The sequence below is a fragment of the Narcine bancroftii genome, chromosome 13 (genome assembly GCF_036971445.1).
Source record: "Narcine bancroftii isolate sNarBan1 chromosome 13, sNarBan1.hap1, whole genome shotgun sequence".
NCBI lineage: Eukaryota > Metazoa > Chordata > Chondrichthyes > Torpediniformes > Narcinidae > Narcine > Narcine bancroftii.
In genome coordinates this window covers 38,242,544-38,267,234 of record NC_091481.1, presented here as the reverse complement: position 1 = coordinate 38,267,234, position 24,691 = coordinate 38,242,544, and the positions used below count along the sequence as shown (strand labels likewise).

Below are 24,691 nucleotides of genomic sequence, written 5' to 3'. Positions count from 1 at the left end.
AAACAAATCAAAAGGCAGACATTGTAGGTGTATCAGTGTGTGTGTGGGTCACAGTGGGACTGCAGGCAGGTGTATCAGTGTGTGTGGGTCACAGTCGGGCTGCAGGCAGGTGTATCAGTGTGTGTGGGTCACAGTCAGGCTGCAGGCAGGTGTATCAGTGTGTGTGGATCAAGTTGGGCTGCAGGCAGGCGTGTCTGTGTGTAGATCACAGGCGGGTAGTAGGCAGGTGTATCAGTGTGTAGGTCAGGTCGGGCTGCAGGCAGGTCTGTCAGTGTATGTTCATCACAGTTCGGTAGCAGCCAGGTGTATCAATTTGTGTAGGTCACTGTCGGGTAGCAGACAGGTGTATCTGAGTGTGGATCAGAGTTAGGCAGCAGGCAAATGTATTAGCGTGTGTGAGTCACAGTCGGGCTGCAGGCAGGTGTATCAGTGTGTGTGGGTCACGGTTGGTTTGCAGGTAGGTTTATCAGTGTGAGTGGGTCAGTCGGGTAACAGGCAGGAGTATCAGCGTGTGTGGGTCACAGTTGGGCTGCAGGCAGCTGTATCAATGAGTGTGGGCAATAGTCGGGCTGCAAGCAGGTGTGTCAGTGTGTGGGTCACAGCCAGGTTGAGCACAGATTTATCAGTGTGTGTGGGTCAGTCAGGTAGCAGGCAGTATATCAGGCACACAAATCTGTGTGCTTGTCTGTGTCACATTTGGGGAGCAGGCAGACATATCAGTATGTGTAGGGCACAGTGGGACAGCAAGCAGATACATCAGACTGTGGGTCACATTTGTGTAGCTTGCAGGTGTATTAGTGTGCGTTGTTCACAGTCAGGTAGTATGCAGGTATATCTGGGTGAGGATTACAGTGGCTTTGCAAGCAGATATATCTGTTTCTGGGTGACAGTTTTGTAGTAGGCATGAGTATCAGTGTGTACATCGCAGTCGGACAACAGACAGGTATATCAGTGTGTGTGCATCACAAACGCATAGCAGGCAGGTGTATCAGTGTGTGTGGGTCACAGTCGGGCTTCAGGCAGGTGTATCAGAGTATGTGCATCACAGTCAGTAGCAGACAGGTGTATCATTTTATGTAGGGCATAGTTGCATAGCAGGCAGGTGCATCAGTGTGTGTGTGGGTCAGTTGAGTAGCAAGCAGGAATATCAATGTGTGTTGCATATAGTCGGGTAGCAGGCAGGAATATCAATGTGTGTTGCATATAGTCGGGTAGCAGGCAGCTTTATATCAGTGTGTGTGGGGTATAGTCAGGTAGCAGGCAGGTATATCAGTGTGTGTGGGGTATAGTCAGGTAGCAGGCAGGTATATCAGTGTGTGTGGGGTATAGTCAGGTAGCAGGCAGGTATATCAATGTGTGTGGGTATAGTCAGGGAGCAGCAGCAGGTATATCAATGTGTGTGGGGTATAGTCGGATAGCAGGCAGGTATATCAACGTGTGTGGGGTACAATCAGGTAGCAGGCAGGTATATCAGTGTGTGTGGGGTATAGTCAGGGAGCAGCAGCAGGTATATCAATGTGTGTGGGGTATAGTCGGATAGCAGGCAGGTATATCAACGTGTGTGGGGTACAGTCAGGTAGCAGGCAGGTATATCAGTGTGTGTGGGGTACAGTCAGATAGCAGGCAGGTATATCAATGTGTGTGGGGTACAGTCAGATAGCAGGCAGGTATATCAATGTGTGTGGGGTACAGTCAGGTAGCAGGCAGGTATATCAACGTGTGTGGGGTACAGTCAGGTAGCAGGCAGGTATATCAATGTGTGTGGAGTATAGTCAGGTAGCAGGCAGGTATATCAATGTGTGTGGGGTATAGTCAGGTAGCAGGCAGGTATATCAGTGTGTGTGGGATATAGTCAGGTAGCAGGCAGGTATATCAGTGTGTGTGGGGTATAGTCAGGTAGCAGGCAGGTATATCAATGTGTGTGGGGTATAGTCAGGTAGCAGGCAGGTATATCAATGTGTGGGGTATAGTCAGGTAGCAGGCAGGTATATCAGTGTGTGTGGGATATAGTCAGGTAGCAGGCAGGTTTATCAGTGTGTGTGGGGTATAGTCAGGTAGCAGGCAGGTATATCAATGTGTGTGGGATATAGTCAGGTAGCAGGCAGGTATATCAGTGTGTGTGGTATATAGTCAGGTAGCAGGCAGGTATATCAATGTGTTTGGGGTACAGTCAGGTAGCAAGCAGGTATATCAATGTGTGTGCGGTATAGTCAGGTAGCAGGCAGGTATATCAATGTGTTTGGGGTACAGTCAGGTAGCAGGCAGGTATATCAATGTGTTTGGGGTACAGTCAGGTAGCAGGCAGGTATATCAATGTGTTTGGGGTACAGTCAGATAGCAGGCAGGTATATCAATGTGTGTGGGGTATAGTCAGGTAGCAGGCAGGTATATCAATGTGTGTGGGGTATAGTCAGGTAGCAGGCAGGTATATCAGTGTGTGTGGTATATAGTCAGGTAGCAGGCAGGTATATTAATGTGTGTGGGGTATAGTCAGGTAGCAGGCAGGTATATCAATGTGTGTGGGGTATAGTCAGGTAGCAGGCAGGTATATCAGTGTGTGTGGGGTATAGTCAGGTAGCAGGCAGGTATATCAATGTGTTTGGGGTACAGTCAGGTAGCAGGCAGGTATATTAATGTGTGTGGGGTACAGTCAGGTAGCAGGCAGCTGTATCATTGTAGAGGCTCAGTTGAGTAGCAGGCAGCTGTTTAAGTGTGTGGGTCACAGTTGGACTACAGATAGGTGTATTAGTGTGTGTGGGTCACAGTCAGGTAGCAGACAGGGTGTATCAGTGTGTGGGTCACAGTTGGGCTGCAGGCAGTTGTATCGATGTGTGAGTCAATCGGGTAGCAAGCAGGTATATCAGTGTGTGTGGGTCACAGTTGGGCTGTGCACAGCTTTATCAGTGTGTGAGGCAGCCGGGTAGCAGGCAGTATATCAGATATATCTGTGTGTGTGTGCGTGTCACAGTCAGGGAGCAGGCAGGCATATCAGTATGTTTAGGGCACAGTGGGACAGCAGGCAGTTACATCAGACTGTGGGTCACATTTGTGCAGCATGCAGGTGTATTAGTGTGTGTTCTTCACAGTCAGATTGTATGCAGGGATAGCTGGGTTTGGGTCATAGTGGCTTTGCAGGCAGATATATCTGTTTCTGGGTTAAAGTTTGGTAGTAGGCATGTGCATCATTGTGTGTGGGACACATTTGGGCATAATCCGGTGTATCAGTATTTGTGTGGGTCAGTTGGGCAGCAGTCAGATCTTGCTATGTGTTGTCCACAGTCATGCAGGCAGCTGTATCAGTGTGTGTGGGTCACAGTTGGGGAGCAGGCAAGTGTATCAGTATGTGTAGGGCACAGTGGGTCAGCAGGCAGGCACATCACATGTTGTGGGTCACATGTGCAGCATGCATGTGTAGTAGTACATGTTATTCACAGTCAGGTGGTATGCAGGTATAGCTGGGTCACAGTCACTTTGCAGGCAGATGTATCAGTTTCTGGGTCACAGTTTGGTAGTAGGTGTGTGTATCATTGTGTGGTCACAGTCAGGTTGGAGGCACCTATATCAGTGTGTGGGACTCATTCAGGTGGCAGGCAGGTGTATCAGTGTGTGTCTGGGGCACAGTCGGGAAGCAGGCAGGCCTATTAGTGTGTGTGGGGCACAGTCGGGTAGTAGGCAGGTGCATATGTGTGTGTCATGATCGGTTTTCTTGGAGGTATTTGTGTGTGGGGCACAGTCGTGTAGCAGGCAGGTGTATCAGTGTGTATGTGGAGGGCACAGTCAGGTAGCAGGCAGGTGTATCAGTTCGTCTGGGTCAGTAAATTTAACAGCTCTTATGAACGAAGCATCTTAAATCCTTACATCCATGATAGTAGATTTTATCTTTTCACATTGAATAGGACTTCCATCCTGCAAAATTGCTGAGAGGCTTGAAGTTTGTCAAATGTGTTCAGGAAACTTGTATAAATCAATATATAGAGGTACCATAGAGAGAGTGCAACACTGAATCTCCTTTTAGGGAACCAGACAGGACAGGTGACAGAAGTGTGTGTAGGGGGACATTTTGGATCCAGTGATCATAATGCCATTTGTTTTGTTAATTGTGGAGAAGGATAGGTCTGGGTCTCAGTTTGAGATTCTAAATTGGATAAAGGATAATTTTGAGGAAATTAGAAAGTATCTAGAAAGCGTAGATTTTGTTAGGTGTTTTCAGGCAAGGATGTGCGAAGTAAGTGGAGGACCCTCAAAGTTTGTATGTTTCTGTTAGGATCAAAAGCAAGGTTAGAAGTCATAGGGAAGCTTGACTTTTGAGGGATATTGTTGGGGATCTGGTTTGGAAAAAGAGAGGTGTACAACAAGTATAGGCAATGTGGAGGAAATGAGGTACTTCGGGAGTATAAAAAATGCAAGAAAAACCTCGAAAGAAGTCAGGAAGGCTAAAAGAAGATAAGAGGTTGCTTTGGCAGACAATATGAAAGATAATCCTCAGGGTTTCTTCAGGTATATTGAGAGCAAAATGATAGTAATGGGCAAACTTTTGTTCCTCAGTATTCACTCAGGAAAAGAACACTGAATTGTGGGAAGTAAGACAACCAGTGAGGTCTTGGAACCTACACAGATTAAAGAGGAAGTGCTTGCTGTCTTAATGCAAGTAAGGGTGGATACATCCCCAGGGCATGTCAAGATATTCCCTTGAACCTTGAGGGAGTCTAGTGTAGAAATTGCAGGGGCTCTTGCAGAAATATTTAAAATGTTCTTAGCCACGGGTGTGGTGCCAGAGGATTAGAGGGTAACTCGCGTTGTTCTGTTGTTTAGAAAAATTATCCAAAAGTAACCTTGGAAATTGTTGGCCGGAGAGCCTGATGTCAGTAGTAGGCAAATTATTGGAAGGTTGTCCAAGAGATAAGATATGCACTTAATTGGATAGCCATAGACTGATTCGGGATAGTCAACATGGCTTTGTGTGTGATCAGTCATGTTTAACCAATCTTATAGAGTTTTTTTGAGGAGGTTACCAGGAAAGTTGATGAAGGAGAGGCTGTGGATGTTGTCTACATGGACTTTAGAAAGGTCTTTGACAAGGTCTTAGGAAGGTTCAGGCTCTCAGTATTCATAGTGAAGTAGTGAACTGGATTTGACAATGGCTGGATGGGAGAAGCCAGAGAGTGGTGGTGGATGATTCTTCTGAGACCTGTGGCCTGTGATCGGTGCTGGGACATTGTTGTTTGTCATCTATATCAATAATCTAGATGTTAATGTGGTAAATTGGAGCAGCAAGTTTGCAAATTACACTAAGATTGGAGGTGTTGTGGATGGCAAGGAAGGTTTTCAGACCTTGCAGAGGGATCTGGACCAGCTGGAAAAATGGGCTGAAAAATGGCAGATGAAATGTAATGCAGACAAGTGTGAGGTGTGGCATTTTGGAAGGACAAATGAAGAAAGGACATACATGGTAAATAGTAGGGAACCAAGAAGTGAGGTAGAACAGAGAGACCTGGGAACACAGGTGCATAATTCCCTGAAAGTGGCGTCACAGGTAGACAGGGTTATAAAGAGAGATTTTGGCATATTGGCCTTCACAAGTCAAGTATTGAGTACAGGAGTTGGGATGTTACGGTAAAGTAATATAAAACATTGGTGAGACCAAATTTGGAGTATTGTGTGCAGGTTTGGTCACCTCAATAAGATGGAAAGAGTGCAGAAGAAATATTTCCTTGAATCAAATAAAAAAAAAGTAATTGATAGCCAGATGAGCAATTTTGATGAAGTGGAAGGATAGTTTACCATCTAGTCATATACGTTGGATACAGGATATTATGTCTTGCTTGAGTTTAGAGAAAATTAGATATAATATTCAAGAAACCCCGATTGAATTTGACAAAATATGGGCCCATTCTTGCTCGGGGGGGGGGGGGGGTGGGTGGTGACCTGCTCATTGTGCGGGGGACGAAACTTAACTCTTTGTTTACTTTTTGCCGATGACCGTGTTTAGTAGGAGGGGTGGGATTAGCGTGGGGGGGGGGGGGGTTCTTTTTTCTTTCTGTATCATCTTTCTTTGATTTTTGTGTGTTTTTTTTCTTGTTCTTTCCTTTTTTTTTAGATTATTTAGTTAGCTTACCTGGAATTCTAAAATAGAATATGAACCAAATGAGTTTCTGCTGTTATATGATTATTGGATATAATATAATGTTATAATTTGTTTATGATTCATGTTCTGCATTTTATTGTTTTAAGATTTATGATTATTGTTCAATTTCTGGCATGTAATATTTCTCTCTTGCAAAACAAGAAAAATATATTAAAAAGAAAAGGGAAAGAGTGCAGAGAAGATTTACTAGGATGTTGCCCAGACTGAGTTACAGGGAAAGGATAAACAGGCTAGAACTTTATTCCCTGGAGCGTTGAAGAATGAGGGGAGATTTGATAGAGGTACAGTATTTAAAATTATAAGGGGGGGGGATAGACAGAGTAAATGTGGATAGGTTTTTTTCCACTGAGCGTCGGTGAGATACAAACCAGAAGACATGGATTAAGGGTGAAAGGGGAAAGTTTAGGGGGTACATGATGGGAAATTTCTTCACACTTAGAGTGGTGGGAGTTTGGAATGAGCTGCCAGCTGAGGTGGTGAATGCAGGCTCAATTTGTGGTATATAATAAAACAATTTGGACAGGTACATGGATGGGAGCAGTATGGAGGGCTATGGACTGGGTGCAGATCAATGGGACTAGGTAAAAAAAATGGTTTGGCACAGACTAGAAGGGTTGAAGAGGCCTGTTTCTATGTTGTAGCATTCTATGGTTCTCAGATCATGTTGCTTTGAGGACCAGAGCACCATTTTTGTGTGTTCATCTTGTCCACTTTGCCCTAAGTATTACCAGGTTTGGAGATGGGTTCATGGTTTTAATGTAATCTCCAGTTACCCAATCAGAAGGAACTCTGAAGATGGCACTGCTGCCACTGGTACAGACCTGGGGAGAGTGGGGAGTGGAGATAGAGTGTTCCTGTGGGGTCCAACTCCCCAGTCCAACTGCCGCCAACTCCATACAGGCTTTCAACAGTCCGTTAAAGGAGCTGATGGTGGCTTTACTTAATATCCCATGCGTACAGGGTCTGGACCCAAGATGGCGGCACCTATGATCAGCAACAGCCATGAGGGATTACAGACTCCAGGGAAGATGAAGACTGGTGCAGGGCATCAGAAAACAGGGAGACCATCTCCCCCCCACCTTGAGAAGGAAAACAGAGGAGATGACCCATGGGACAGGGAACACAGCGGTGGACCAGTGAGGGGGTTTGAGGTTGAAAGACCCACACATGAAGCAAGGCCGTTGGCCACTAGGTGAGGAACCCATGGAGATTGTGGGCTGCTGGAGACTGCAGTCTAGGGACTCACACCAGGCTGCGGACTGCTGGAGACTGGCTTGAAACTGGCTGAAGGGGTACCAGAGCCAGGATGCAGAGGCTGCCGAGGGTTCCAGATCATGTTGGGGGTTCAGATCTGGAAGTCGAGCTGCTGATGGTTTGGACTGGACTCTGTGGCTGTGGATGCCATGGGAGAAGTGGAGGCAAATCCATAGACACTTGGTGATTCTGGGAGGGGGGCTCTCTTTTGATTCTCTTTCTCTAACTGTTCGAGGCACTTCAGGCAATTTCTGCCGATGGTGAATCTGTCTGCCTTACGGCAGGCAAAAACAATTTTGTGTAATATGTCGCTGTTTTATTACATGACAATAAATTGAATCTTGCCTCTCCTGAGTCTTCTTCTCGCGTCTCCCTCTCCTATCTGTTTATCTCTTGTTCTCTTGAGGATTGGGCAGTGGATGTTGTCCATGTGGATTTTAGTAAGATGTTAAGCAGGTCCCTCCTGGTTGGCTGATGCAGATGCATGGAATCCATGGTGAGTTGATAGTTTGAATACTGAATTGGCTGGATCATGGAGGGTAGTGGTGGAGGCCTGTGACCAGTGATGTTCTGCAGGGATCAGTGTTGGTACCCCTATTTATTAATGAGGTAGGAACAGAGAAATATAAACGGTACAAGTTTAGACAAGTGTAAGGTGTCTGGACAAGTGTGAGGTTGTGCACTTTGGGATGTCAAATGTTGGGGGATTGTATGTATTTTATGTCAGAGCTGTTGAAAAGTATTGATATGCAGAGGAATCTGTAGATCCAGGTTCATCACTCACTGAAAACAGCAAAGGTGGAAAAGAAGGACTGTGGTGTGCTTGGCTACATGAGGCAGGGCATTGAGTATTGTGACAGAGTATATAGATAAGTTTTTGAGAGATAAAATGGGAAACGTTTGTTAGAGTAGGTCACATTACAAACACTTTAAAACATCTTATTTGAAATACTGGAGCTCTGCTAATGCTAGAAATATCGGCTCCACAGCTTTTGCAAGAGCTTTAGAGAGTGCCCAAGAGACTTCACTAACGGATTATTGTTTGCAAAAGGCAACAGATGAAAGAGCTTGTCAGAGCCGCCTTCTGTCTGGAAGGGTACTTGCTGTTCTAAGAGGGTCATGTGATTTTGCAAGCAGAGAGAAAAACAGGCTTTCTCGGCGCGTGTGTGAGAGAGAGAGAGAGAGACACACACGTATCAATTCTACAGGAGCTGGGACTGGAACAGGACAAGCTGGCAAGCTTGTGGAAAACCCCATTTGGAAGATGGGTTCTTATTTCAGCCTGGTCAAAGCCCTTGTGGTTCATGTAAGAGGAGAGGACTAATGTTTAATGTTTCACTTGGAATAAGGGAAACAAAAAGGAAATCTGTGGTGACCTGAAAGGAAGAGGTTATCATATGGAGAGCCCTGAGGGGGCAAGTTTAATCAGCAAGAGCACTGATTAAAAAGGAATCAGTTGTGGATGTCCTGGAACAACAAATCTCTTTCTGAAAACCGACAAGAACCTTCCTGAGCGGTAACCATTTACTTTTCAAGCACCAAAGCCTGGTGAACTTTATAAATGTTAAATTCTGTGCACAGTAGAAGAATGGCCTGCAACCAGTGAACTTGGAGGAATGAGAAATGAGATTGGACTGTGAACCAAAGAACATTTCTGAACTTACACACGCACATGACACAAATGTGCGCTTAGAATTAGAAGGGGGTTAAGTTAGGTTAGTTAAGTTAAAGTGTGATTCTGTTTTCATGTTTGAAGATAATTCAAAGCAACTTTTGTTTAAGTAACCATTTGTCTTGGTGAATATCTATTGCTACTGGGATTGGGGTCCTCTGGGATCGTAACAGATTAAAAGTCATGGTGCAGTAATATAAAACTTTGGTTAGGCTAGGATGCATTGTGTGCAGTTCAGATCACCCCATTACAGGACGGATGTGGAAGCTTTGGAAAGGGTACAGAAGAGGTTTACCGGGATGTTGCCTGATTATAGAAGTTACAAGTGATGGTGAAAGGTTGAATAAAGCTGGGGTGTTTTCTCTGTGGGCACAAGATTGAAGGGAGACTTGGTCGAGGTTAATAAAAATCATTAGACGTATTGATAGGCTGGTCGGTCACGATCTTTTCCTGGGGGTAAACATGTCACGCACCAGGAAACATCTGTTGAAGATGCCGTGAAGGAGGCTTGAGGGAGATGTGCGGGACAGATATTTTACACCAACTGCCTGGAACAGGATGCCAGAAGTACTGGTGGAAGTGGACATAATAAGAGTGTTTAAGAGACCTGTAGACAGGTGACCTGTTGTCAGACGTGGATATGGAGGGGCATCAATCAGGTGCAAGTAGCAGGGTTTTAGGCTGATTTGGACATCATATTCAGCACAGAAGCATGAGCCAAAGACCTCGTTCCTGACATCGTCTCCCTGTCTGCCTTTGAAAGACATCAAGACCATGGCAAATGCCTCACAGTTCCAAGGACCTGGGTTTGATTTATAGGACATGAGCAGAAATAGGACATTCAGCCCTGCAATTTAGTCAAGAGCTGATCCATTTGCTCACTCAGCCTCACTGCCAAGCCTGATCCCCTTAACTTTTGATGCCCTGGCTGGTCAAGAACCTGTCAATCTCTGCTTTAAATGCACCCAATGACCTGTCCTCCACACCGTCCGGCTGAAGAAATTCCTCTGCATCTCTGTTCTAAGCGGATGCCCTTCAATCCTGAAGTTGTGCCCTCTTCTCCCTGACTCTGCCACTGTGGGAAACAACCTTTCTACATCTACTCTGTCCACACCTTCCAACATTCAAAATGTTTCAATGAGGACCCCCCACCATTCTCCTGAATACCAACAAGTACAGGCCAAGAGCTGTCAAATGCTCCTCATATGATAACCCTTTTTCATTCCCACAATCTTCCTTGTGATCCTCCTCTGAACCTTCTGATATATCTTACATTTGCCTTCTTCACCACCGTCTCAACCTGTAAGTTTACCTTCAGATGCGAGCTCTCCCAGGTCCCTTTCCATCTGGAAATTTTCAATATTCTCCCCATTAAAATTTTTTTTTTTCCTGTTTATATCTTATACCAAAGTGCATGACCGTACACTTTCCAGCATTATATTTTATTCGCCTCATCTCTTTTCTATTTATCCTAATCTGTTAAAATCCTTCTGCAGCCTCCATGTCTCCTCTACACAACCTGTTCCTCCACTCACCTTCATATCTGCAAACTTGGTCATTCCATAATCCAAATCATTAATATACAACATAAAAGGAAGTGGCCCCAAACCCCGAACCCTGTGGAACCCCGACCCCTGTGGAACCCCACCAGCACTGGCAGCCAATCAGAACATGATCCCTGTATCCTAACTTTCTGCTTACTGCCAATCAGCCAATGCTCTCCATACACTAGTATGTTTCCTGTTGTTCCACAGGCTCTTATCAGGCCTCCTGAAAATCCAAATACACAACATCCACCGAATCTCCCTTATCCAGCCTGTTTGTCTCCTCCTCAAAGAATTTCAATAGGTTTGTCAAATAAGGTTTTCTCTTCAGGAAACCCTGCTGGCTTTGGCCTATCCTGACATGTGCCTCCATTAGCTCATCCTTACTCTAACATCTTCCTAACCACTGATGTCAGGTTAAACAGCTTATAATTTCCTTTCTGCTACCCCACTCTCTTCTTGAATAGTGGGGTGACATTTACTGAGAGGACTCTGCTGCATTGGTGGGTAGAACCTGGGTAAGTGGGTGTTGATGGGATTAGTGTCTGGGTGGTTGACTCGGTGGGCCAAAAGCTGTATGTTGTGCTGTGTGGCCCAATGACAGTCACTGAGGACCAAACTGCCAATGGCCCTAACTGCATGGTGAGGTTCTTGTGCACTTGCTGTCTGTGGCCACTCACAGCTCCTTAGGGTATTCTGCAGTACCCATTGGGCCTAATTCTTGCTATCCCCGATCCAGCGACTGCACCATGAGAGAAACTCCACCCGAAGGCAACAGAGCTCACCTCATCTTCTTAAGGTTACAGTCACTTCACCCCAAAACTCTGTGGAACTGTCAACTGGTTATTTAACAGTGCAAAGTCTGAGTTTCCCAACTAACAGGAATGTTCCCATTTGTTCCCAGTTTACCCTCAGCCAAATATAACTTCCCTGAAAGGCAATGGGGACCAAACCTGCCACAGGAGATGGACCCATGCATCCAGGCATGCAAAAGTACATGGTGGCACGAGCCGCCTTCTCAGAGGTCAGCTTCAAAGCACAGCACCAACCCATTGAGCGGTATCACAAAACAACGCTGGATAATCTCAGGATCTATTTCAGGTAAGAAATAACCAGTGTCAGGCAGGAATAACCAACTTACTCCAGAGCCCAGCAATGAACGACCTGGGCCAACATCATCTTCCACTCTGTTGCCACACTGAGGATGCTGCCTGGTGAGTGGACTAATGTGCTCAAACACCCCACCACAGTTCCCCACAAGAAGAAACTCAGGAATGCTGAAGCAGGAGTGTGGGGTTAGGACTTCAGTTATGGGTAGAAATTGGAGATGCTGGACCTCTTCTCCCTAGAGCAGAGAGAGCAGATAAAGGGGGCCAGAATCACATCAAAGTATGGAGGGTGTAGTTAGGGGAGATTGCAGAAAACTATTCCCCATTTCAGAAGTGGATAAAACTGCAAGATGAAGATAGATTAAGGGTCTATTTTCATCCAGTGATGTGTACCTGGGACACTGCTGGAGCAGAGTCTCCAACCCATTGAAAGATCCAGACAAGCCCAGGTATGGAAGGCTACAGGCCATATGCTGGAAGACTGTATTAATATGGATAGGTTGGGTATGTGTTTGCTCCATGAATCAATGATGGGATCCAAGTCTTTCTACCACTCAGTACTCTAGTACTGCCACTTCAAAGTTTCTCTGTGCTGGTCATGTACTTAAACACCTCCTGTCTCTCCATGAGGGACTTACTTTGGCAACAAGGGACCGTCCCTTCAACCTTTGTGACTATGCCCAAATCAGACAAAAGCTCTGCTTCCTGCAGACTGCCTAATAGGGGTCATGGAGAAGTTGGGCAGGGGTCACTAGGGAGTCAAGTAGTGGTCACGGGGGAGTCGGTAGGGATGGGAATCAATAGGGCGTTGGTGGCATCAGTGAGGATGAGGTTATCAGTGGGACCGGGGGTCATGGGGTGTCAGTGGGGACAGGGGTGTAGATGTAGGTGGAGTTCATGGGGAGTATCAATGGGATAGGTCAATGGTGTCAGTGGGACAGGGGTCACGGGAACGTGGATGGGAATGGGGTCATGGGCTGTTGATGGGGCAGAGTCATGGGATTCATTAGATTAGGGTTGAAGATGAGTGTGGGGGTGGTGATGGCTGGTGGGTTGTGGATGGAGCCAGGAAACACAGAGTGGGAATAGAGGGAACCGACCCACAGGGGTCGGTGCTGGGGACACTTCTCCTTATGTTTTTATGTTCAGGGTTTGGATTGTGGCTAAGTTTTCAAATGATACAAAGAAATGGAGAGATTGAAGGGAGATATGAGAATGGGCAAAGAACTGGCAAATAAATGAGAATGTTGGAAAAGACCTGGTCATGCACTTCAGTACAAGGAATAAAAGGGCATTATATTATTTGAATGGGGAGAAAATTCAAAATCCGTAGGTGCAAAGGGGCTTGGGAGCCCTCGTGCAGGATACCCTAAAGCAATAATTCCCAAAGTGGGTGGTGCCACTCTCCTGGGGGCAGTGGAAAGTCCAAGGGGATGCTGAGGAAAAAGGGGGAGCGCCACAGCATAGCCCTTGGCTCCCAGTACCTTCTTGAGAGCAGCCAAAGAGAGACGATGCCGCTCCTGGGAGGTCGCCGCCACTGACAGGACGCACTTGGTCACCATGGGGCTCTCTGCTCCCCTGCCCACTCTGCCCTGGGGTTCTCAGTCATGGTGAGTCCCTCTCTCTGTCTGACTCCTCCTCGCTAACTTTTCCTAGTGCCGCAGCTGAAAGCAGTGGGAACTGGAGAAGTAACCGAGCCCCTTTATACCTGGGAAGCGGACAGAAAGGAGAAACCCTTCCACCACCCCTCCCTTGCACCTTGGCCACCCAGCTTACTTTGTGTTTCTCAGCTCTGCTAAACTCACGGAACACAAGCTAACCCGCCCTCCCCAACCCACCAAACCCCTGCATGCTGCCCCATCGACTACGGAGCATTTGAATCCCCCAGCATCTCCATCTGCCTTTGCCTGAACTCGCCCAAATTTTCATCCAGTTCAAAAAAACTCTTTGGGCGCCTTAATGTTTGACCCATTCCTTGGCAAAATAGGGCATTGTCCTCGACTCTTGTGAAATACATACACTTGTTTACAATGTTGTTTTAAATTTGCTGTAGACCTAATAGCAAGAAAGAGGTGTGTGTGCATGCGAGCGCACCAGGCATGTAACCTCAGTCCAATAAAGTCTGGGAACCACCTCAAGATTAAGTGGGTGGTGAAGAAGGAGGCGATTGGCATTCATATCTGGAGAAGGAGGATAGAAGTGCAGGGATGTGATGGGGAGACTTTATTATAAGGCACATTGAGACCTTGGTTTCGTAGTGTTTGGCTCCTTATTTAAGAAAGAACGAGCTGGTGTTGTAGAGGATTCTCGAAGAATGATTCATGGAATGAAGGGATTAGGAACATTTGACGGCTCTTGGACTGGCTCCTTGGAGTTCAGAAGAATGAGGGGGACCTGAAGCATTTAGAATGTTTAAAGGCCGGAAAAGGGCAGATGTGGCAAAATTGTTTCCCATGTTTGGGGAGTCATGTAGAACAATGAAGGGTGCCCATTTGAAATTCATCTGTGAGAGAACGTCGAACTTTTGGAATTTGTGAGACTAGGTGGGTATTGGGCTGTATTTAATGCAGAGATTGAAAGGTATCTGAATCATCGGGATATTCGGGTCAGTGTGGGCGTGAGGAAGGATTTGGGCTAACGACAAATTTTATTACAATGTACACATGCACCAAAATTCACACGCAGCAGCCAAACAGGACATGAAAAAAAATGACAGTGTATATTGAAATGAAATAGACTGATTGATGATAAATATTCACAATTCCCAGAGATGTGTGTAGTGGACGGGAGATGTGGGTGATGGTGTAGATGTGTGTAATGGATGGGAGGTGTGGGTAATGGTGTAGATGTGTGTGTAGTGGACGGGAGGTGGGAGTGATGGTGTAGATGTGTGTCGTGGATGGGAGGAGGGGGTAACGATATAGATGTGTGTAGTGGACAGGGGGTGGGGGAACGATGTAGATGTACATAGTGGACGGAAGGTGGGATAACAGTGTAGATGTATGTAGTGGATGGGAGGTGGGGGTGACGGTGTAGATGTGTGTAGTGGATGGGAGATGTGGGTGATGGTGTAGATGTGTGTAGTGGATGGGAGGTGGGGGTGACGGTGTAGATGTATGTAGTGAATGGGAGATGTGGGTGATGGTGTAGATGTGTGTAGTGGACGGGAGGTGTGGGTGACGGTGTAGATGTGTGTAGTGGACGAGAGGTGGGGGTGACGGTGTAGATGTGTGTAGTGGATGGGAGGTGGGAGTGATGGTGTAGATGTGTATAGTGGACGGGAGGTGGGGGTGACGGTGTAGATGTGCGTAATGGACGGGAGGTAGGGGAGGTGACGGTGTTGATGTGTGTAGTGGATTGGAGGTAGGGGTGAGGTGATGGTGTTGATGTGTGTAGTGGACAGGAGGTGGGGGCCTGTCGTAGAGCTGGATAAATGCAGCTGAATCTGCTCCCGGGTGTCCTTTACACTGTGATCTGGAGTGTGTCTGATCAGTCCAAGTCCCAAAGAAACGCTTATTTTGGGTGACGTTTGTCCCCTTCCAGATCTCGCCTCCCCTGCACTGAGGGGCTCTCTTCTCTTTCAGATGCTCAACTGCAAAAGCGAAGAAAATCTCCCGGACGCTGCTCCCTGTAATCTCCTGGCTGCCTGCATATAACGTGAAAGAGTGGCTTATCAGTGACATCGTGTCTGGGATCAGCACAGGCCTCGTGTGTGTTCTACAAGGTATCATTTCACCCCTCCTAGCAAGCAACTCTTTGTTCAAAAAGCCCAATGCTGCCTTTCAAATCTGTTGGAAAATACAAAGGGCCAACTTTTGAGCCCACTGTTCTATCCAGATATCTCTGGTTGATTGCCTGTGACCTTGCAGAAGACACAATTACTTCATGTTATCTCTTCAATATCAAAGTTTCAAAGATCACCCCAATTCATAAAATGAATTAAGGTGGCGGGTGTAAAATCATAAAATCAGCTGATTAGGAACACCTTGAAGTATTTTGAGCTGAATGAGAGCAAGGTTGTACAAAAGATAAAGCAGACAAATTGTAATCCCTCAGCACTGGCTCTGGTACCCGCTCTCACTCCCAGGCACCCAAGGAAACCTCTCTCCCTCAAAGCTGAACTGCAAGGCCACAGGTCTGTCCCTGTACCTACGGGATGTGGCCTGGGTCCTTCAGAGTTAGTTGTTTTAACACTGCCAGACAGTTAACAAAAAAGGGAAGAGCCGGGAGGTCACATTGCAGCTATATTCCACTGTAGTTAGATCCCATGTGGAATACTGTGTTCAGCTCTGGTCACCTCACTACAGGCAGGATGTGGATGCTATTGAGAGGGTGCATTGCAGAGAGCCTGCAGACACTGATTTTAGTAGTGAAGGGGAGGTGGGGGTGACGGTGTAGATATGTGAGGTGGGGGTGACGGTGTAGTTGTGTGTAGTGGACGTGATGTGGGGGTGACGGTGTAGATGTGTGTATTGAACATGAGGTGGGGGTGACGGTGGAGATGTGTGTAGTGGATGTGAGGTGGGGGTGACGGTGTAGATATGTGTAGTGGACAGAAATGCAGGAGGAACTCAGCCGGTCTTTCAGGGTCTATTGGAGACAGACATGTGTTACTGACAATTCGGCTTTTTCCTTTAAGAGGTGGTCAGGCCCAAAACGTGAGCAATATACCTTTGTCCCTGACAGTTGGTGAAAAAACGGCTGAATTCCCCAAGCATTTTGGTGGGTATTTGCCTGCATTGGGGAGTGAGACTCATGAGGATAGGTTCTGTGAACACGATTGGTTCTTCAAGCAGCGAGAGACAAGGAATGAGGATGAAAGACATTGATCGGGTGGATGGCCAGAGTCTCAAATGGCTAACGCAGAGACACAGGCTGCGGACACACTCACTCCCCTCACACTGAGACACTCACTCACCTCACACTGACACACTCACTCCCCTCACACGACACACACACTCCCCTCATACTGCTGCGGACACACTCACTCCCCTCACACAGCTACGGACACACTCACTCCCCTCACACTGCTGCGGACACACCCACTCGCCTCGCACTGCTGCAGACACACTCACTCCCCTCGCACTGCTGCGGACACACCCACTCCCCTCGCACTGCTGTGGACACACCCACTCCCCTCACACTGCTGTGGACACACCCACTCCCCTCGCACTGCTGTGGACACACCCACTCCCCTCGCACTGCTGTGGACACACCCACTCCCCTCTCACTGCTGTGGACACACCCACTCCCCTCGCACTGCTGTGGACACACCCACTCCCCTCGCACTGCTGTGGACACACCCACTCCCCTCGTACTGCTGTGGACACACCCACTCCCCTCGCACTGCTGTGGACACACCCACTCCCCTCGTACTGCTGCGGACACACCCACTCCCCTCACACTGACACTGACACACTCACTCCCCTCACACTGACACACTCACTCCCCTCACACTGACACACTCACTCCCCTCACACTGACACACTCACTCCCCTCACACTGACACACTCACTCCCCTCACACTGACACATACACTCCCTCACACTGACACACTCACTCCCCTCACACTGACACACTCACTCCCCTCACACTGACACACTCACTCCCCTCACACTGACACACTCACTCCCCTCACACTGACACACTCACTCCCTTCACACTGACACACTCACTCCACTCACACTGACACACTCACTTGCCTGACACTGACACTGATACACTCACTCCCCTCACACTGAGACACTCACTCCTCTCGCTTTGCTGCTGTCACACTCACTCCCCTCGCACTGACACTGAGACACTCACTCTCCTCACACTGACCTGGACACACTCACTCCCCTCACACTGACACTGAGACACTCACTCCCCTCACACTGACACGGACACACTCACTCCCCTCACACTGACACTGAGACACTCACTCCCCTCACACTGACACAGACACACTCACTCCCCTCACACTGACACTGAGACACTCACTCCCCTCACACTGACGTGGTAACACTCACTCCCCTCACACTGACACACTCACTCCCCTCACACTGCCACTGAGATACTCACTCCTCTCACACTGACATGGACACACTCAACCCCTCACTCTGCTATGGACACACTCACTCCCCTCACAGTGACACACGCACTCCCCTCACACTGACACACTCACTCCACTCACACTGACACACTCACTCTCCTCACACTGACACACTCACTCCCTTCACACTGACACATTCACTCCCTTCACGCTGACACACTCACTCCCTTCACACTGACACACTCACTCCCCTCGCACTGACACACACTCCCCTCACACTGACACACTCACTCCACTCACACTGACACACTCACTCTCCTCACACTGACACACTCACTCTCCTCACACTGACACACTCACTCCCTTCACACTGACACACTCACTCCCTTCACGCTGACACACTCACTCCCTTCACACTGACACACTCACTCCACTCACACTGACACACTCACTCTCCTCACACTGACACACTCACTCCCTTCACACTGACACACTCACTCCCTTCACACTGATACACTCACTCGCCTCACACTGCTGCGTACACACTCACTCCTCTCACTTTGCTGCTGTCACACTCACTCCCCTCACACTGACCTGGACACACTCACTCCCCTCCCACTGACACTGAGACACTCACTCCCCTCACACTGACACTGAGACCCTCACTCCCCTCACACTGACGCGGACACACTCATTCCCCTCACACTGACACACTCACTCCCCTCCCACTGACACTGAGACACTCACTCCCCTCACATTGACACAATCACTCCTCTTACTTTGCTGCTGTCACACTCACTCCCCTCACACTGACACAGACACACTCACTCCCCTCACACTGACACACTCACTCCCCTCAGTCTGACACACTCACTCCCCTCACACTGACACACTCACTCCCCTCACACTGACACACTCACTCCCCTCACACTGACACTGAGATACTCACTCCTCTCACACTGACACGGACACACTCACCCCCCTCACTCTGCTATGGACACACTCACTCCCCTCACACTGACACGGACACACTCACTCCCCTCACACTGACAAGGACACACTCACTCCCCTCACACTGACATGGACACTCACTCCCCTCACACTGACAAGGACACACTCACTCCCCTCACCCTGACACACTCACTCCCCTCACACTGACACATGCACTCCTCTCACACTGACACACGCACTCCCCTCACACTGACACACGCACTCCCCTCACACTGCTGTGGACACACTCACTCCCCTCACACTGAACTGACAAACTCACTTCTCTCACACAGCTGCGGACACACTCACTCCTCTCTGCTGATGGTACACTCACTCATACACACTGCTGGTGAAAGACATACCCCCACCCACTCCTTTGTGGGTTGCTCGGGCCCTCGTGGGTGCCCCCCTTAAAAGCAGACACACTGTGAACACACATCATCCCCCCCCTCTCTTTCATGGGCTGAACTGTTTGATGAAGCAGAGGTGTGAGAGGGTGTGAAACACTTCCACTGGGATCTCCCCCTCTGTTGGGGTCTGGGATGGTGCCTGGAGCTGCTGAGTCCAATCACTGCCAGTGGCGGAGTGTGACAGAGCAGTCTCACATACCAATTCCACACCCCTCTCCCCGTGCAGCTGTTCAGCAAATGTTGACTGAGAAACAGAACATCCTTTGGCGTCAGAATCGGTTCTCTACCTGCATTGATGGGGCGTTCTTGAAATGAAGATTCCGAGCTGGGACATCCCCATGTTACTTCATTCACTGCTCCACTTTCTTTGGCCTGACCTCATGAATTCTGCTCCCTGTGTATTGCAGGCTTGGCGTACGCTCTGCTTGTGTCAATTCCTGCTGGCTATGGACTATATGCAGCCTTCTTCCCGATCTTGACCTACTTTTTGTTTGGCACATCAAGACATATATCAGTCGGTGAGAGTTTTGATCTTGACGATGCTTCCTGAAGCACATGTTGGTTGGCGGCCCTTTGCTGAGTGTTTCTCCCTGTCACCAGGGCCCTTCCCAGTGACCAGTCTCATGGTGGGGACTGTAGTGGACAGGATGGTGACTGATGCAACTGCTGGTGGGAATTCCACTGTGTTCCCTGCTGACATGAGCAGAGAAGATCGGCAAGTCTGGGTGGCAGCCACTGTCACCTTCCTCGCCGGTATCATTCAGGTTAGTTCCCTTCCTGCCACTCTGGGGAAACTCCCAGTTTTAGAGACACACTCATCTCTTCTTCCTTCGCTTCTCAGCTAGCTCTTGGAGTTCTTCAAGTGGGATTTATTGTCATTTACCTGTCGGATCCAATGATCTCTGGCTTCACTACAGCAGCTGCAATCCATGTCCTGGTCTCCCAGTTGAAGTTTGTCCTGCATCTCGCAGTGCCCAGCTTCAGTGGGCCACTGTCCATTATTTATGTGAGTACCAACCACGCTGTAAACATGGTGATGAGGAGGTTTTATTGTGTTGTAAAGATGCCAGGCAGCTCTTACTTGCTGCAGACAGACTGAATCACAAGTAGCTGGTTATAAAGAGGACTGGAGCTCACTCTCCATCCACGTCAAAGTGATCAGGTGGAGATAGTCGACAGTGTAACGATCTCTAGTGACACATAGATGTAATAGACAAGCACGAGTGCCAGTGCCACGACTTCCTCAGAGACCTGAAGGAATTTGGCCTGGCCCCCATATCCCTGAGCAACTTCTTCGTATTCACCATTGAAAGCATCCTGTCAGGATGTGTCATTGTGCAGGACGAGAAATGATCTGCCCAAGACCACAAAAAACTGCAGAGGATTTAAAAGGTAGCTCAGTCCATCACAGACTCCTCCCCTCCACCCACGCCATTCCACACCCTTTCCCAATCAACTCCATCACACACCACCTCTCCTCCACCAACATCACCTCACACCCCTTCCCATTAAACACCATCGCACACAACCTCACCTCCACCAATGTCATCACACAACCTTTCCCAAACAACATTACACACTACCAACCCTCCATTAACACCATCTCACAGCCCTATCAATCAACTCCATCATAAACACCACCTCCTCTCCACCAATGTCATCTCACAACCCTTCCCAATAAACTCCATCACACACCACATCACCTCCACCAACGTCATCTCACAAACCTTCCCAAACAACATTACACACCACTTCTTCTCCAACAACATCTCACACCCTTCCCAATCAACTCCATCATACACACCACCTCCCCTCCACCAACATCATTTCACACCCCTTCCAAATCAACTCTATCACACACACCACCTCACCACCATCATCACCTCACACTCCTTCCCAATAAACTCCATCACACACCACCTCCCATCCACCAACACCATCTCACATCCCTTCCCAATAAACTCCATCATACACAACAACTCCCCTCCACCAACATCATTTCACACCCCTTCCAAATCAACTCTATCACACACACCACCTCACCACCATCATCACCTCACACCCCTTTTCAATAAGGTCCATCACACACCTCCTCACCTCCACCAAAACCATCTCACAACCCTTCTCAAACAACATCACACACCACCTCCCTTCCAACAACATAATTTCACACACCTTCCCAATCATCTTTATCATACATACCACCTCCCCTCCACCAACGTCATCTCACACCCCTTCCAACTGAACTCTATCACACACCACCTCTCCTTTGCCAACGTCATCTCATACTGCTTCCCAATCAACTCCATCTCACACACTACCTCCCCTCCATCAACACCATCTCACACCCTTTCCCAATCAATTCCATCATACACCAGCTACCCTCCACCATCAACATCTCACTTCCCTTCCTAATCAGATCCATCACACACACCATCTCCCCTTCACTAATGCCATCTCACACACCTTCCCAATCAACTCCATCACACACCACCACTCCTCCTCCAACATCATCTCACAGCCTTTCCCAATAAACTCCATCACACACCACCTCCCCTCCATTAATACCATTTCACAGCCTTATCAATCAACTCCATCACATACTACCTCACCTCCAGCAATGTCATCTCACACCCCTTCCCAATCAACTCCATCACACACACCTCCCTTGCACAAACACCATCTCGTGCCCCTTCCCAATCAACTCTATCACACATCACCACCCCTCCAACACCATCTCATACCCTTTCCAATAAACTCCATCACACGCCATCACTTCCTCCACTAACATCATCTCACACACCATCCCAATAAACTCCATAACACACATCACCTCCCCTCCACCAACATCATCTCACACCACTTTCCAATCAACTCAATCACACACCACATCCTCCTCCACCAACGTTATCTCACACCCTTTCCCAATAAACTCCAGCGCACACCGCTTCCACTCCACCACTTACACATCTTCCTAATCAACTCTATCACACAAACCACCTTATCTCCACCAACATCATCTTACACCCCTTCCCAATCAACTCCATCACAGACACCACTTCCCCTCTACAAACAACATCTAACACCCCTTTCCAAAAAAATGCATCACACACCACCTCCCATCCACCAAAACCATCACACACCCCTTCCCAATAAATTCCATCACACACCATCTCCCCAACACCGTCATTTCACACCACTTCCCAATCAACTCCATCATACACACTAACTCCGCTCCACCAGCATCATCTCACACCCCTTCCAAATCAACTCCAACACACATCACCTCTCCTCCCCAACACCATCTCACACTCCTTCCCAATAAACTCCATTACACACCACATCACCTCCACCAATGTCATCTCACAAACCTTGCCAAACAACTCACACAACCTCACCTCCACCAATGTCATCACGCAACCTTTCCCAAACGACATAACACACCACCAACCCTCCAGTAACACGATCTCACAGCCCTATCAATCAACTCCATCATAAACACCACCTCCTCTCCACCAACGTCATCTCACACCCCTTCCTAATCAACTCCATCATACATGACCTCCAGTCCACCAAAGCCAACTCACACCTCTTCCTAATCAACTCCATCACACACACCACCTCACCTCCACCAACACAATCTCACACCTTTTCCCAATCAACTCCATAACACACACACTACCTCCTCTCCACCAATGTCATCTCACACCCCTTCCCAATCAATGCCATCACACACTGCCTCACTCCACCAACGTCATCTCACACACCTTCCCAATCAACTCAATCACAAACATCTCCTTCCCACCACCAACACCATCTCACACCCCTTCCCAATCAACCCCATCTCACACACACCACTTCCGCTCCACCAACACCACCTCACACTTCTTCCTAATTGACACCATCACCCAGAACACCTCCCCTCCACCAACACCATCTCAAACCCCTTCCCAATCAACTCCATCACACACACACCACCTCCCCTCAACCAACACCATCACACAACCCTTCCAATAAACTCCATAACACACCACCTCTTCCTCCACCAACATTATTTCACACCCTTTCCCAATAAACTCCAGTGCACACCACCTCCACTCCACCACTTTCTCACACCCCTTCCTCATCAACTCCATCAAACACACCACCTCCCCTCCATTATCAGCATCTCGCAATTCTTCCTGATCGACTCCATAACACGCAACACCTATCCTCCACCAACACCATCTCGCACCACTTCCCAATCAACTACATCATACACCACCTCCCCTCAACCAACACTATCTCAGACCCCTTCCCAATAAACTCCAGCACACACCACCTCCAATCCACCACTATCTCACACCCCTTCCCAATCAATTCCATCATATACTACCTCCCATCCACTCACATCATCTCACACCCTTTCCCAATCAATTCCATCACACACCACCTCCCCTCCATTAACACCATCCCTCACCCCTTCCCAATCAACTCCATCACACACCACCTCCCCTCCACCAACACCATCCCTCACCCCTTCCCAATCAACTCCATCATACACCACCTCCCCTTCACTCACATCATCTCACACCCTTTCCCAATCACTTCCATCATGCACCACCTCCCCTCCACCAACGCCATCTCACACCACTTCCCAATCAACTCCATCACACACCACCTTTCTTCCACCAATGTCATCTCAAACCACTTCCCAATCAACTCCATCACACACCATCTCCATTTCACTGAGACCTTCTATGAACTCCTCCTGCCTTGGACGAGCACCAACATATTAAAAACTCCCTTGCCCCATTCTCTTCACACCCTACTGTCAGAAACATAGTGAGTGTGAGATCACGAATCACCAGATTCAAGGTCCGTGTCTTTCCTGCTGTTATCAGACTTCTGCATGTACTCTCCCCCAGCAAAATGAATCTGCCTTTACTCCGTTCCAAGTGATCTCTCTCTGTAACTGCTTTTCTCTTCTGTCTTACTCGTTATAATGCAAATGTGATCTCTAACTCATCTATTCACAAATCATTCTCTATCTCTGCAATTTTTTCTCGTGGCAATAATCCTGAATGCTAACAACAATAAGTATAAATGAAGTTACATCAGAAGAGAAAATGAATGATAAATATAAAGGAGGGGTGGCATGGTTCCTGTCACGGTTAGTGCCTAGCTGTTCACCATTGGTGTCAAGGGTTTGAATCCTGCACTGGCTGTAAGGAGTTTGTCCCTTCTCCCCATGTCTGCGTGAGTTTTCCCCGGGGGCTCCGGATTTCTGCCACCGTTTGAAATATTACCTGGGGTTGTAAGGTAATGGGGCTGCACGGGCTTGGGGTCTGGAATGGCCTGTTACAAAGCTGTACGTCTCAATTAGTGCAGAGAATCTGATGTTCCAATAGTGCAGACATGTATGTAAATCCCAACTCCTAACGTGACTCTCATCACCGACGTGACACTCAGTGCAACCACCTGCACTTGGCCCCAGGAAATTTAGTTTCTCTCTAATCAATGTGTTGTCTTTATTAATTCAATTCAATTTACC

General features: G+C 48.0%; 1 protein-coding gene across 3 annotated transcripts in view; it reads left to right on the top strand.

Moving 5' to 3' along the window:
• LOC138748290 (chloride anion exchanger-like) overlaps positions 1-24,691 on the top strand; it is a 257,498-nt gene that overhangs the window by 28,417 nt on the left and 204,390 nt on the right. For all 3 annotated transcript variants that reach the window (XM_069908204.1, XM_069908205.1, XM_069908206.1), the window contains 5 exons: positions 11,520-11,716; positions 15,309-15,448; positions 19,566-19,676; positions 19,759-19,922; positions 20,000-20,164. In XM_069908204.1, the coding sequence (XP_069764305.1) occupies positions 11,556-11,716; positions 15,309-15,448; positions 19,566-19,676; positions 19,759-19,922; positions 20,000-20,164 (741 nt within the window). In that variant the 5' untranslated portion in view covers positions 11,520-11,555. The remainder of the gene's footprint in view (positions 1-11,519; positions 11,717-15,308; positions 15,449-19,565; positions 19,677-19,758; positions 19,923-19,999; positions 20,165-24,691) is intronic.